General features: G+C 35.8%; 1 protein-coding gene across 4 annotated transcripts in view; it reads left to right on the forward strand.

Annotated features, from left to right (window-relative positions):
* Window positions 1-16,601, forward strand: part of ACSS3 (acyl-CoA synthetase short chain family member 3) — a 144,006-nt gene that overhangs the window by 112,211 nt on the left and 15,194 nt on the right. For 3 of the 4 annotated variants that reach the window (XM_082665176.1, XM_082665175.1, XM_082665177.1), the window contains 4 exons: window positions 893-988; window positions 3,772-3,835; window positions 13,868-13,949; window positions 16,104-16,226. In XM_082665176.1, the coding sequence (XP_082521302.1) occupies window positions 893-988; window positions 3,772-3,835; window positions 13,868-13,949; window positions 16,104-16,226 (365 nt within the window). Of the gene's footprint in view, window positions 1-892; window positions 989-3,771; window positions 3,836-13,867; window positions 14,735-16,103; window positions 16,227-16,601 lie in introns of all 4 variants that reach the window. The other variant, XR_014297403.1, reaches the window with a different exon arrangement.

The following is a 16,601-nucleotide window of genomic DNA, read 5'->3' on the forward strand; positions in this document are numbered from 1 at the left end:
TTTACAGTCAATACCCTCTTATCTTACCCTCCATAGAGACAAATCTCATATTCAAAATATTCTGGTGACTCCAAATTTGTATTTGCCAATAATAACGAATGCATCCTTTTATAAAAAATTATCAGTTTCAGAACTTATGATTATTATGTAATAGCTGCTGTTATTCTGACTGTTACAACTTGAGACAGAGAAGACAAATTTAACATTTCTGTTAATCAATGAAGGCTAATTGTGAATAAGTCTCTGGTCTTGAGGAAATAATCAGCATAAGATAAATAGCTTCCTTCGTAGGTTTTGGGCCTTCAGAAGTCCAGGAGCAACAGATTTAAGAGAAATTTGATAAAGCATTGGTAAATTCAGTTTTAGATGCAAGGTCTCTAGGCAAATGTAGTTCTTAAAAAATTAGAATATGATACTGTTCATATATTTTTAAAAATCTTCATGTTACCTGTTCCAGAGACTAAACTATAAATAACAAATATTTTGCCCATTGCTGTTATTTACCCTGATAAAATAGAGTTAGGTGAGTTAAAAGAAAGCATCTTTTCTAGAGATTTTTCAGTTTTTAACATGTTTTGTAAAACTGTCACAGTCGTGTAATTCTCCATTCTTCATCCTGCTGATCCACAACTGAAAACACTAAGAGAGGCCTTTCTTTTCTTTAAAAGAAGCACTACTATATATATTATTCTAAATTTGTGTCCTTAAATTTTTAAAATGTCAATGTCATATCAATTACTGGATCTGTTTCATTTTTAAATAGTTCATTTGGACCATTTATCTATTCCTCATGCAGTGAAATTCTGTGGAGGGAGGGGGCAGTGCAGGCACTGAAGAAACATCATGATCTCAAGTTGAAATATTAAATTATAAATAATATTTATTTCTCCAGAGACTGGTTCCCCAATTACAGCATCATGCATTGGATTAGGTAATTCTAAAACACCTCCTCCAGGGCAAGCAGGAAAAAGTGTTCCAGGATACAATGGTGAGAAATTACCCTGATTACTTGAAATATGTAATGTTAATAAATTTGGTATTTTTCTGTATTTAGTGTGAATCATATTGCTTGAAACATACTAGGTGCTTAATAAGTATTTGAGTGAATGCCTTGTATTAAAAATGTCTAACTTCTTGTGATAACTTTTGTTATCAGCCAATTTGATCGAAAGTAAGATTGTAGACTTCTAAGGACATATTCTAAATGACTGTCATAATATAAGGCAAGTTAAGCATATGTACACGAGATTAACACTTATGGAATACATGCTAGGTGCCAAGTACTTTGCATACATCTTTTCAACAAATGCTGAGGTATATTTAATTTACTGATATTATTCACATTTTAGAGATGAGTTAGCTGGTGCCCAGAGACACTAAATAACTTTCCTAAGGTAACACATCTCATTAAGTCCTGAAGACAATGCAAACCATTATGTTTTATTTTGTTTGTTTGTTTCTGTTACAATAGCTGCAGTTTTTCCCATTATATATGCTATCTTTTAATTTAGAAGTGATGATAAAGCTTTTGAATCTTGTTGGCTAAAAAAAATGAATATAAAGAGTAAGGATTCTAAAAAGAAAAATAATTTCATCCTTGCTGGCAGTATGTGACAATGAGAAACACTATCTTTTCCATATTTGTTTTTAACTTATTGGTAGTGATTATAATAGTTCAATAATCCCCTGGATTTCACCTCCTAGTTAGTTGTATGTCTTATACAAGGTGCCTTGTTTAAGTTATACATTGTTACACAAGTCAAACATTCAACTTCCTTATTTCTAAATGGGAATAATAGTGCTATATGCTTCATAGGGTTGCTGATGGAACACAATGAAGCACTAACATAGCACCTGCTGGTAGAAAGACTGAACTGAATCTTAGCTAGTAGTGTCATTAATATTTCAGAGAAGCCAGAGGGGCTGACTTGATTTAGTCTTACACATTCATTTTACAGACAAGGAAAATGAGGTATAGAAGTTACGTTGTTTGCATAAAGTTGCACAATTTAGCTTAAACCCAGCATCTAGGAACAGAATATAATTCCTGCATACAGTTTGTATCTGCATGTAAATTACAAAATTTAGAGATGTGTTTTTGCTTCTCTAATGTAAAAATATTACATTTTCCTTCTAGGACAATGACTGGTTAAGGATCATTTGGTTTAACCTAGCAGATATATTTATAAAAAGACTTGTAAGATTTTTTTTTAAAGGCAAAAATAGATACTCTGTGAAGTCAGTGACTTCTCCAGGCATGGAAGGGTGAATGCAGCTTTATGAAATCTTCCCTTTGAACAGTTCTGTCATCCCTACTCCTTTTATTAGAAAAATTGCTTTTGTGTTGAACCATTTTTAGGGGCTGATGACTGTGGGAGATGTTAACTACGTTCCCTTTCAGTGTTTCAGTACCATTTTCAGTACCATTTCAGTGTTTCAGTACCATTTTCAGTACCATTTTCATATCCAGCTGTAAGAAAGAGTTAAAGCTTTGATGCCTCATGGAATGAGAAACAGATGTTTCTCATTGTCTGAAAGCCGTTGGCTTACAGACAGCACAGCTTAAACGCTACAACTAAAGTATAACCAAGGAAATAATGACCTTATGACGCGTGATTTTTATGGTTATTCAGAGATTCAAAAGTATAATGTAACATTTAATATTATAATGTTAAAAAGCCATATCCTTTTGGGAAAGGAAAGAAAATCATTTTTGTGTGAAAAACATTCAACATAATGTAATACTTAATTTCACATTCATTGAGTATCTTATGCAAGGTTATCACTATATTTTTTTTCAAGTAATTATTGTACAACCCTATGAGAAGGGAATTTTTTCCACTTTTTAGATAGGGAAATGGGAGGGGTAATAGAGCAAGAATGTGTTCCAGGGCACATAGTAAATTGGCCACTGTACTGGGATTTGGGGAGACAAAGATGAATTATCATGGCTTCACCCTTAATGAGCTCACATCTAGTGAGGGACAGATACCTACACCGCTAATTATTGTCAGAATAGAATTTTGAAACAAAGTGCTCTGGGAACACACAGGAGCAATTAGCTTTTTCTGGGGATAATGTTCTTCTTTTCTTATAGCATTTTTCAGTAGAGTAACCTGGATGGATGAAGCCACATAAAGGATCTATTAAAGCTTAAAACATGATGATATATCCTTACTCTAGTTTGTACTGAAGATTACTGCATGTGGATACAAGCTTTGGTCTCTTGAAATCCTTCAGGATTTTTACAGTGTAGCATAGAACACATTGGGATAATATTTGGGAAGGTTAAATTGACCTTAAAGCTCATAAGTGGATATTAAGCCTTAAATCAGAAAAAGGAGTTTGCCAGGCTTTTGAATTCTTTATTTTTATTGCTTGAAATATGTTTTGTCTGTGTTTTAACACTTTGTATCCTTTAATTTTTGAAAAGCCGAACATATTTTTAATATTTTTGACAGAATGGAGGGGTATTTTTGAATGGATATAAACATAGATTTAAAAATTACCAGTGTATTTACTATGTCTTTATTTAAGGGTGATTCTGAGCAAAAATTCATTATCTAATTAAAAATTAAAAACATGTACACTTAAAATTTTCATTTTAGCTTATTTATGTATGCTTGTGGTCTCACAGGAATTAAAGGATGCCTTTTTAAAGCTAGAGTTTTGGGAAGCTGAATATAGAAATATTCGGAAACATTTAAGCCTTAAGTTTATGTGTTTTTATTCTATTATTTACTTATTTATTTTTAATATTTTACTTTCCAGTTATGATTTTGGATGACAACATGCAAAAACTGAAGGCTCGGTGTTTAGGAAACATTGTGGTAAAGTAAGCAAAATTTGCAGTGCTACTATTTAAAAGAGCAAGAATTGGTATGTAAAATTAAGAAAAAATAGAGTTGTTGCAATGATATTACTAGTGAAGATGTTCCAGAAAAAACTTGTAAATTGTTTGAGAATACTCAATGCCAGCTGTTGTAGTTTTAACATGGAAGCCCCATAAAGTGGAACCAATTTAGATAGGACTTGTAAAAACATAAATCTTGCATCTTTTAAAAAATATTTCTGATTATACGAGTAATGCATAGATGATAAAAGTAACTTAAGTACCAAAAATATAAAGAAGTAAATAAAGTTTCTGTACTCTGACCCTTCAGTAATACAGTGTTAATTTTGTAATATATATGACTTTCCACTTTTTGAAATGCGTTTTAGGTTGTTGGAACAACTTGGTTTATTCTCATGTATTCCTGTTTTTCCTTAACCCTGTCTCACAAGCATTTTAAATTTTACTCTGCCTTTTAAAAATGTTTATTCCCTTTCTAGGCCTCTTAGTCTTTTTTGAATATTTATGATTATAAATAATGCAGTATTGAACATCCTTTTTGTGTTGTCTATTCTTCTTTTCTGATAATGACAATAGTATGAATAAATTTCTAAAAGTGTAATTACTGGGTTAGATAATAGTACAATATATAATCCCTGACTCATCAAGTACCACAATTTCCTGCTAGCAGTTTTTATCATTGTTCATTTGATAGACAAAGTGCTAAAATTTGTAGTAAAAATATTCAAACGTACTTTCATTAAATCAGTACTTTAAAATTGTTAAGCTAGCAGAAGCTGAATTGGAAGTTGATTAAGTTGGAGACACACAGTATGTGACATTTTAATAATTGATACAGGTAGCTTTATTGCTTCTGATTAGCATGATATTGGCATCTCTACTGATATGCCTTAAGTAGTAGAATTTGCCAGAATGAGCTCTTATGAATAAAGAACGTTGCATGTGGTTTTAAAAAAGTTTTATTTTCCTATTTATTTAAAAGAATTCTTATTACTTGGCATTCTCAGATTGGTATAAGATTTTTCCGAGATTAATAAAACATTTTAAGTTCTTTGAAAATTAAATGAAAAATAGTTATTTTAAAAAGAATGTATTTTTTCAAGTAGGGATACTTTAACCTTATAAAAGGCTAATAGAGGAGATGCACTATATGTATATTTCTTCTCAGATTTTTTATTGTTATCAGTAAACATGTGAACACTTTATTACTCTTTTTAATTTAAATTTTAAGACGTTGCTGGAAAATGGAAAAATGAATACTGAATATGCCATTTCTATTCATATTTTTCTGAATCAGAATCCATATTAACATAGAGCTGATTGAAATCTTCCCTGTGAGGGGGAAAACTGTTGGGGACAAGAGGAAGTCTTGCTTAATGATTAATCTGAACAAGATTGTGGATGGATGCTTGACTAGCTTATGGAAGCACATGGTTTGTGAGAGCTTTTAAAAGCACTCTAGCAGCTTACATTTTTACATAACCCCTAACTCTAAGTGAGTCATCTATTTCATAAAGCAATGTTCGCAAGATCCCAAAGGTGGCGTTTGATGCCAGTAGTGTTTTAAACCCGTCATGCATCCTGTCACTCTAATTATCAGTGACCTCACCCCACATCCATTCAGAAATAATAAAGCACATAAACTATAATTTTTTTTCTCATAGCCATTAGTGTTACTTCAAGTACTTGAAAATAACAGAACTGTTTATTGCCTTAAAACATTCTGTGCTTTAGGTTGTCACCAATTCAGAAAGATTTTCTTCCCTCTCTATTCCTAAACAGGGAATGTTATTGTACAGATCTCGGATTCTGAGATTTCATTATAAATTATTCGATGATACAATATATTATGACATGCAGTGGTCTTTGATTCATCCCTTAAGTTAATAGTGAAACTAGGTATTTGAAAATATTATATATATATAATTATATTCAAAAAGTAAGGTAGAAATAATGAGAAAAAAAGTTACCACCAAGATCTCTCTTTTTGTAATAGAACAGTCTTGAAACCTTATTTCGGGAACTCATTTTTATCTGTGAGAGTAAGGATTTCCTTTTGAAACCCTCATCTCCAGTAGCCATTCCAGTCTAACTCATTGACCTGAAAATTTTTCATGCGTCCCAATAGCTGCTTGCAGTATGCATAGGATGTTTTTGTATTTAATCAAGAAGACTTGCTTGTATCCATCTATAGCTATTCTGTATGCTTTGAAGGGACACACATCATTCATCCAGAATGGAAAATGGCTGATGAATGCTTTTTAAGAGTACATAATACATATATGTTTAATTGAATTAAGGGAAGGGAAAAAGCACACCTTCTTGCCTTAATAAAAATTACCGTGGTTTAAAAAAGCAGTGTGTAATTTGAGAAGAGAATAATTTTTTCCATGTAGACTATATTCTAAAGGTCTGTGATCTGAAAAGCAGGGTACTTTCCAGGGGCCAGCTACCTGAGTCCCCAGAACCACTTGGTGGACTTTAAAGGTGTTTGATGAGAGATTATATATGGTTTCCAGGGTTCACAAAATATCTGAAATTCTAATGTTTAAGAAACTTGAAAAATTTATAATCAAAATGAATATATATTTAATTGAAAATCTATAAACTTTAACATCATAACAACTTCATTGTCAATTTAGTCTTCATAAATTTTTCATTTTATTTGCAAACAATTTTTAGGTTGTATTTTCTTACTTCCCATGATTCCTGAGTATGTACAGTGATTGCTAAGAAATAATAACCAGTGGTAAACTATAGGTGTGGCTTCTTGCCGTATGATTTCAAAAGCAAAAATATAACCTTTTCTTTTTCAGAAAAAGTTCTAGTTTATATGGTGTATTGCTATATTATACTATCTTTGCATGGATATGAGGTGAGGCCATCAATAATAAGAATGTCTCTGTCCCGGGCTTCCCTTGTGGCGCAGTGGTTGAGAGTCCGCCTGCCAATGCAGGGGACACGGGTTCGTGCCCCGGTCTGGAAAGATCCCACATGCCGCGGAGCGGCTGGGCCCATGAGCCATGGCCTCTGAGCCTGTGCGCCCGGAGCCTGTGCTCCGCAATGGGAGAGACCACAACAGTGAGAGGCCCGCGTACCACAAAAAAAAAAAAAAAAAAAAAAAAGACTCTGTCCCTAAGAGGCTTAAAACAGATATGGCATTAAAAGCTACTGTGGGGAGAGACCGCCAGCCAGAGATAGATGTCCATTCTTCTCCATTATTCATGCCCATGCTTTTCTTTATTACTTGTATAATAATTAAGTGGAATATTCTTTGAAAGAAAAATATTCCCTAATGCTACTTATGTTCACTAATTATACCTGTAGTGATTAGAAAGAATAGAGAGAAAAAGCTGCATAGAATATTTGAAATGTATGGGGTTCAAACTACATTAAAGTAAGTCAGTAAAAAATTACATCTCACTGTTTTAATCCCAAATTTTTATTTATTTATTTATATTTTTTTTGCGGTACGCGGGCCTCTCACTGTTCTGGCCTCTCCCTTTGCGGGGCACAGGCTCCGGACGCGCAGGCTCAGCGGCCATAGCTCACGGGCGCAGCCGCTACGCGGCATGTGGGATCTTCCCGGACCGGGGCACAAACCCGTGTCCCCTGCATCGGCAGGTGGACTCTCAACCACTGCGCCACCAGGGAAGCCCCCAAATTTATTTTTTGTAAATACAGTTATAGCTTCTTGTTTCACTGTAAAATCTGTTGTAAATAGTGTATCATTTGAAATTATCTTTCTCTGGCAGTTTCTTTAAAATCTGAAGCTATAATCATATTTCTAAGTTTTGCAAGGTACTAAGCATAATGATTCATTTTATCATATTAAGATGACTCATCCCCAAACCAGAAATAATGATATGTGGTAATTTTGAAAAAACCTCTTGATCCATTTCAGCTCTTTTAACTCCTTTGTTAAGGCTTTCTAGAAATCTCTGTTTTGCTCCTCTGGGGATCCCTAAACTAGAAGGTAGACATTTAAGTGATTCCTAAACTACTGTAGACCCTAGGATGTAATAAACATGAATCTTGCAGTTCTTGTAGATTACTTGCTTTCAAAGGATTTATCTTTCTAGTACAAGAGCAAACTGTATGCCTGCATGGTAGAAAATTCTTCTGATTTTGAAACTTAACTCCAGGCACTTAATTTTGTGGGAAAGTTATGATACCTGAATTGCTATGAATACAAAATGTTCATGAATTTTAGAAGGTGCTTCTGTAATTGCAACCAGAGCTTCAAAGTGCAGAAATATGAGTCAGTGATTTCCAGGCAACACCGTGCAGGGCATGAGAGAAAAGGTTAACTGCAATGCCTTCCTCAGTACCACAGTGCTCACTGTTATTAAAGCCATAGGTCTCTGACTCTTCCTGATTCGTGGGTACACATTTTTCTCTGACCAGACACGGTTGTTGCTATTGGAAGTGCAGCTTGTCTGCCTCCTGCTCTGTCCCACTGGCCTGTGCCCTGCAGGCAGTGATGGGATGCCAGGGAGCTGGATGGCCTTGTCTAAGTGGCTTTTACTCTGGTGCCTGCCGATTTCTCGGCCTCCAGATATTGAACACTTGGTCCTTAATGATGTTTGTTCACATCCTTATAGTTTTGCAGGAGTGATTTGGTCACTTACTGTGCTGCTGTTTGGGAGAGGATCAGTACGGCTTTCCTTCACCAGTGTATCCTTTGAATAAACCAAGGATGTCGTGTAATTGTAATCCCATTCCTTTCTAAATCTCCTCTGCAGATTTTAGTATGATCTTTTATTAGTCTTACAACAACACTGTGCGGTAGGCAGTGGGACAGATATTATCTCATTTTCGACATGGGAATCTGAACATCATTAGCAGTTACACAGCTAGAACTCAGATTTCTAACCCAGTTGTTTGTCTGCCCAGAGAGAAAGAAATTATGGCCTAATCAGTCTCTTCTGGGGAGATGAAAAGCAGCTTCATAGGAAAATCACAAGTAAAGCCTAAAGACCCTGTAGGAAATACTGGGAGTGCAAAGTTGGGGTCTAACTCCAGAATTCTCTAGGGAACAGGAGTTTTGTCTTCAATTTACAGTATTTGTGTTGCAAATGGCTATTCCTGATGGAGCAGTGAGTACAGACTGTCCTTTATCTGGGATTGGAGGCATCTAGGAGTTTTATTTATTTCAGATTGGTCAGGGATGTTTACCTTCTACAGTGATGGACATTCTCTTCCTTCATTAGCTATTTAAGGATTTCTCTATGATACCTCCCCCTCAACACACACACACACACACACACACACACACACACATACACACACACACACACATTACTGCTGCCTCAGTTATTTCTCTTACAGCTTAAGAATGTTCTCTTTGGAAAGGGTTTTCTCTAAGAGGAACTCCTCATTCACAATTGGATAGTTTGTAACAAAACTCACCTTTTCACTCTGTTTGGGAAGAGTTAGGAAAGGTATCACAGGGTGGTAACATTTGATCTTGCATTTGAAGGATGAGGATAGGCATTTCCCGACATATTTCTTAGTATTTTCAGAAAATTTCCTTCCTTCTGCCAGTCCAATTTTTATGTTATTTATGTTTTATGTGAATTTTTATGTTATTGTAACTACAGAAAAAAAAGTATTTTTTTCTAGAACTTTAGAAATAGAGCCCCAATGCACTCGCTATTCCAGAAGGAAAACCTGCATTTAATGTTGAATAATCATTATCATTAGGTTAGCAACAAGAAAAGCATTAATTTCAAATACTGCAAAAAAATTCTGCTCTATTTCATATACACTTAACTTCTTTCTGGAGATTATTGCTTCTCTTCTCACATGTTTTACTTCATATATATATGAAGTACATATGTGTGTGTGTGTGTGTGTGTGTGTGTGTGTATATATATATATATATATATATATATAAAGCAATTATATATGTACACACTTCCAATTCTGGAACTCCCTTTTCTTTTCTGCTTTTCTTCAGGACCAATAAATGGCATTTTCCAAGGTACCTTCTTTAGAGTCTCTTTTCAATTTTGAAATAACATCTGAATTTTTAGACACCGGGCTTTATTAGTGAAGAATGGATAGCGTTCTCTTATTTTATACTACTAATTACCAATCGTAATTTCATATCTTGCTTTCCAGCCTGTTCCTCAGTTAGACTTGGGGATAATGAAGATGTTTTCTAGGGGCATCTCTAAAATGACTTGGGACCAGACACATATGCCATTTGCAGCAGGTCCATACCTTGGCTGGTGATAAAAACTTCCCTTCCAAGAGTTCCTGTCAGTATAGGATTTAACCATCTGCTGTAAAACTTGCCTGACAAATATCTTAAATGTTTACATTTTGATGTTATGTCATTAATTTAATGGGATAGACATCATTCATTACAGTCTTTCTCCCTATATGTATTCTAAAAATTACTAAATTTCTTGTAAATACACAATATTCCAGGATCTCCACGCATCTCAGATAATAGTTTATATATTCTTTCCATTAATGTCTAACACAGTGATTTAGGAATACCAAGCACTCAACAAATACTTGACTGAATAAAGAAAATGCATGAGTTAATGCATGCATACATGAATGAATAAATAAATTAGATGATCAAATAATTCTTCTGGTGTTTTCTTCTCTAACTCTCAAATCTCCACCCTCTCTCCATTGGCTACTCTGCCCAACTTTTCCCCATCCTAAATCAGCCTGCCTCTCTGCATTAAACCCTGACTTACATCTCTCCTTCCAGTCACCTGCAAACTTTTAAAAAGTATAGTCTAACCTTACTGCCTGCACTTACTTTCCTGCTTACTCCTTGATCACTCCAGTTCTTTCAGCTCCACTCTGCAGAAATGGCGATCCTGGGGGAGATTCACAGCATCTCAGTCACTAAGTTCCATGACCTCTGTTGAATCCACTTTCAAACAGAATTTGCACTTCACTTCACCTTGTTGAACGCTCAGTCATTATTAAAACTCTGCTCTGGAGGCCCCTCACATACTATCCTGGTTCTCGTACAGTTGTGATTTGGTTATTTTTGTTCATGGTCTTTTTTTCCTTGGTCCCTCTTTAATACTGTGTTTGGCCTTGGATTTCTCCTTCCTATTCTGTAATCTCTTCCTGGATATATGCTTGCTATGTTATACTTAATTCCCAAGGTCTATAGGTATATCCAAACTTATGAAGACCTTTCTCACACATGATATAAATATCCCTACGGTCCCTGTTCTTCAGAAGATTTATGCAAATATTTAAAGTTTTTGTGCAACAGCTGAGAAAGCTGGTATCCTTAAAGCTTATTATTTATTTGTTTATTTATTTTGGAGGATGGCTACCTCTACTTGTAATCCTCTAGGCTTTAATGAATTACAAGAATATAATCTATATGTTACTAATTGCTAGTACCAAATTTTTTTCAGGAAGAGAAAACACAGGTTATCAGGCCATCTTCTTTTAAGAATGGAGATTGCAAACTTAACCAACTTCTGGGAAGTGTAAGATTTCCTTTTCTCTCCAGTAACACCCTTACCGGAAAATGCTAAACTCTTGGTCTCACGTGCACACACTGAATTAGATACATTCTAGGCCACCAGGAAACTCAGCTCACATTCAATACACTAAGTACTAACTCATTTGGATTATTATTGCAAACACCCAGAAGTCTCTGCTGTGAAGAGGCGGTACGTGGTTGCCGGTGAACCAAAGTCTTAGCTTTGGGGTAGATAAAACGGATGACACACTGCTTTAACAATATGCCCTTCTATGTGCATTGTTCTTCGTATGGGCAGTGTTTTGTGTTTACGGATTTGGATCAGGATATCTGTGTGTTTGTGTATCTGTGGAGCTAAGGAACAACTGCTGCCACTCGACCTGGTGTGTACATTCAAACTTATCTCAGACCGCACCACTCTCTGTTGTCCCCAGTACAGCCTGAATGTTAGTTGCCATTTATTATCACAGTTGCCTTTTTATTCTTATTGTAGGGAGGTATTTTCTTATATCCAAGCGTCTGTTAAAAGAATATCCCCATGAAACACAGAAAGTACTATATATTGTGGTACATTTTTGGGGAACAACTGAAAATTATTTCTTACTTAATATGCAAGCGGAATGCATCTCTGTCAGGTTTATTGTTCTAGTTGTATATTTTGAGTATAGTAGGCTTCACTCATTAATGTTTCCTCTTGTGGCCCATGTTGGCTTTTGAGTTGTCATTTCTTCTTAACGTCCTCTTCATTTGTTTACCCTCAGCATCCTGTAAATGCTGCTAAATAAATGATTTTTAGTGGTTGCCATATTCACATTGTATTTCAATGTGTAATGATGATTTTTACACTTGTTATAAAAATATTAACAATTAAACAGGTAAAGTGAAATTATATACAAGGTTCATTCGAAAGGTTAACATAGAAAAATCAGGTAGAAGGACCTGAAGGGATCATCTGCTTCAGCTTGCTGCCTTCCTGCAGGTTTAGTGATGAACAGTAACAGTAACAACAGCAACAGCAACAATATAGCAGCATCTCTGTAGTTTTGGGGTTTTTTTTCAGGTTACAAAATGCTTTCGCATGCATTTTATGAAATTACGGGAGGTCCAGAAACGCTGATGTAGCCTTTTTTCCTCCATCTTAAAATATTACAAAAAGAAGACCTAGCAAGGGAGGACCTATGGGTAGGCCAGACATAGAGGCAATGGGCAATCCCAGCTGGGCAGCTGATCCCACTGGTAACAGCATTTTCTGCCTGACAGAATGTGAGAATACAGTTCAGTGTCTCAGAAGTCTAATATTGGGGTAGAAGGCGTGTGATGTTGCCTCATGTTGGCAGTAACCATGTCTACTTCATTTTCCATTTTCTCACATCTGCACTGTGAAGTCACCACTTCACTTGGTGTTTTTTGTGAGTACAGGAGGGTAGGGTTTTGAAAATCTTTAAGTTTTACAGTATCTAAATTTCCAAACTATAAAGCATCTAAAAAGTTTCCTGAAAATACACTGAGCGGTTATTTTCGTTAGGTAATATTTCCTACAGGGAACCGATATGAGAATTCATTTGTTTACATAAAGATAGACAGACAGGGCTTCCCTGGTGGCGCAGTGGTTGAGAGTCCGCCTGCCAATGCACGGGACGCGGGTTCATGCCCCGGTCCGGGAAGATCCCACATGCCGCGGAGCGGCTGCGCCTGTGAGCCATGGCCGCTGAGCCTGCGCGTCCGGAGCCTGTGCTCCGCAACGGGAGAGGCCACAGCGGTGAGAGGCCCGCATACCGCAAAAAAAAAAAAAAAAAAAAAAAAAAGATAGACAGACAGATGGGTGATAGATAAAGATTAAGCCCTTATTGTGTGTATAACACCTGTTTCATACTATGGAGGAATGAAAGAAATATAAGAGGAAATTGATTGAAAAGAACAGATATACGCTACCTTCTACTTTATATGCTCACCTATCTTCATGTGTTCATAGGTGTGAGAAATCTCATAGGTCTGGATGCTCATGAAAAGAAAGAACAGAAGAGAGAAGAGTGAGAGGGAATTCTCAGAGTGGGGAGGCACATTGATTGTGAAGATAAAGACTGTTTGTGGGATGTTTAATTGGAATATCTTATCACAAAGAGACTGGCAAAGGTGGCAGTTAGCACCTTGATACTTCAAAAAAATAGATTTATTTGCCTATGGTGGAAGGATATTTCTCTCAAAAAGTAATGCATTCAGTGATGCATTTTTGGTTCCTTTTTGCAGATGTTATGCTTCTTACTGAAACAATGATTGATGCTAATAACTATTTGAATGCCAGATGTGTGTGCCTTTTGTGCCCTTCCCAGGAACCACAGTCATCCCTTCGTGACTTTGCTATGTCATGGTCAACCACTTCAGCCTCAGTTAGACATGATCTGTCCAGTGGATTCAGGGGTTACAATTCAATGTGGGATTTGAATTGTAATTGTCCATCACAGTGAAAAACTGTTAGTTCTAATCAATCTGTCTTTATTACCATTTTCATCATAATTCTCACTGCTCTGTTTTTATATAAGGTTGCCATTACCACCTGGAGCTTTTTCAGGACTCTGGAAGAATCAGGAGGCATTCAAGCATTTATACTTTGAAAAATTTCCTGTAAGAACTTTATTGTACTTTTTTTAAAAAATCATCTTACACACTTCTCTATAGTTCTTGCCTATTAAATTGAGTGGCTGGCTTTTAGAATCATGGATCACAAAGCAACTTTTAAAGGTTATTTGGACCAGTTTCCAGATCTCAGGGATAAGAATGCCCAAACCTCAAATGTCTAAATAAGTCATTTTAATATTTTTTATCAATCTCTGGACGTAGAAATTTCTCTGTTTCTCTTAGCAGCTTTTTCTGAAACGTAACAGCCTTTCATATCAAGAAAGGTTTTGTTAAATTAAAACTTCTGGGGACTTTCTGTATGATTTCTCACATTGGATTCCTCTGCACAGACTGAGAACATCTGATCAGAACTGGACACTGTCGTTAGAACCTCTTTACCTCCTCTCCCCCGGTTATGTGAGCAAAATTTGTTCTGTTTGCCAGAAGTTGTATTTTTTTAAATCCCTTTAGCTATTACTGACATTCTTTCCTGAGTGTCCTCTGAGTTCTTTATTTTATAATACAGATACAGGATAGAGACAGTGTTCTCAACGCCTAACCGCCAGTGCTCTGGATAACAAACAGTATCTTTCTGTGTTCTGTTTTATCATTTACCTATTACTCTGTGGTTTGTGTTTATAACAGCACATAATTGATAATACGCGAAAGGGTCCCACTATCATCTTTCTGCTGTTTCTTCGCTTCTATTTCTTTCCCTGAGAGAGATACCTGGTCCTCATTTTACACTGGGTAAAAAAGAATGAATGATTAGAATTTCATTTTTAAAAAAGGTGAGTCTATTTAGCATTCTATCTTTATTATTTGTGAAGGACAGCTAACCTAATCAACTAGACAAATGACAAGAATTAAAAAGCTTCCTTTAGAAAGACATCTCAGGGTTAAATGACCTCAGTAGCCAAGATTAAACATGCCCCAAGGGACTGTGGCAGAGAAGATTTGTCAGTAGAGTTGACTCCAATCAGCCCAATCTATCTGCCTGATGGGCCGCAGTCAAATCACCAGAGTACTGATGTGATTAATTACAACCTGACAGTGGTTCATAATATGTGCACGTGGTTTTCAGCATGACCACCTTTAACACTGAAAGCTCCTTCAAAGCCCCATAAACCATAGTTTATGGTTAAACTATATGTAGTGAATCTATACTCTGTCTTGTTACCCTGACATGAACCCTTTCATCTAAGGACTTAATAACAGCACAGAAGGGTTCTATAACTTGCTCCCAGTTTAAGTAACAGAGCTGACATTTGGACCCATATATTCTGGCTCCAGAGCCCATGTCTTTACTTTACTCTCTGATAGTAATTGCAGTAAGAGCTGCCAGTTATTCAGGGCTCATGATGTGCCAGGGTCTGCCCTCCTTAGATGCCCCATCTCATGTATGCTTCTCACAGCCTTATAAGGTATGGTCCATTACCCTGTTTAATAGATGAGCATACTGAGTCTTAGGAAGATTTAGAAACACAAATAGTGACTCACCTGGATTTGTCCTGAAGCCCATGCTTGTAATACAGGTATTAATGTAACTCAGAAGCATTAGGGAAAATAATATTTATTTCTTTCTACTTCTTATTCTTCTTGATTTTTCATTCTATTGTGATATCTGGACCAGTGAAGATGTACTGCTACTCTTGAGTCGATAAAAAAAAAAATAAATTTTATACTTACTATTTAACTATATTTCACTGGAGCTTCAGTGCAATCCAAATCTATGTTAACAAACTAGTGGTCTATTTTGTAATTATTCATAGAGAGCTTTAATGCTTTTAAAAATTAACACAATTCAAGAAGAAATCTATCAAAGAACTACTTTGCAATACCAAAGTATACGGGAAATATTGAGTTATTATTTCTCCATTAAAAGGAAGAAATTGGGTTCATAAGCTCTACAACTCTCAGTTCAAACACTTAACGTGAACATATATAAGAACACTTTTATTCCTGGCTGTTAGGGGAGCAGAGAGATTCTAGTAGGCTTTCAAAATCAAAAATAATTTAATTCCATAGGCTAGTTATGAAAATAATTCAAATGATTACAGTAAACCTATATCTATCACATTTTATATTTTACCAAGCTTAAAAATGATTACATTACCTAATACTATATGCTAATCAGATATTATTTATTCTTATTTTCAGGGATACTATGACACCATGGATGCTGGTTACATGGATGAAGAAGGTTATATATATGTTATGTCTCGAGTTGATGACGTGATAAATGTTGCAGGTCACAGGATTTCTGCAGGTGCCATTGAAGAGGTATTGATGACTATTGGTCTTTTATTCCAGGTGGTGTTTAGGGACAGAACTGAGCTGAAGTCAATACTGAGGTTGTCCATATTGAGGTTAAGTCATTCCACTTGGAAAATTTCCAGACCCTTCCTTTGAAGCATAGGCTCGGTTGGTCACTCTGGTATTTCTCTCACCTCACTTTCTCTCCTGTGGATTTTCCTGTTCTCCAAATTCCCCTGATTCCTGCCTGAGTGGTAGAGAGGAATTTTAAGCACTTACATATATTTGTAATTTATGGGAGAGTCTATATACATTTGGTTCTTGATCCTTGCTACCTGATTGCTTCTAGCTTCTTGATTTGCGCCTGTTGATAACCAGGTTTACATATAGTCTTTACTGGGT

This window comes from Grampus griseus, assembly GCF_964374135.1.
Source record: "Grampus griseus genome assembly, chromosome: 11".
Classification (NCBI taxonomy): Eukaryota; Metazoa; Chordata; class Mammalia; order Artiodactyla; family Delphinidae; genus Grampus; species Grampus griseus.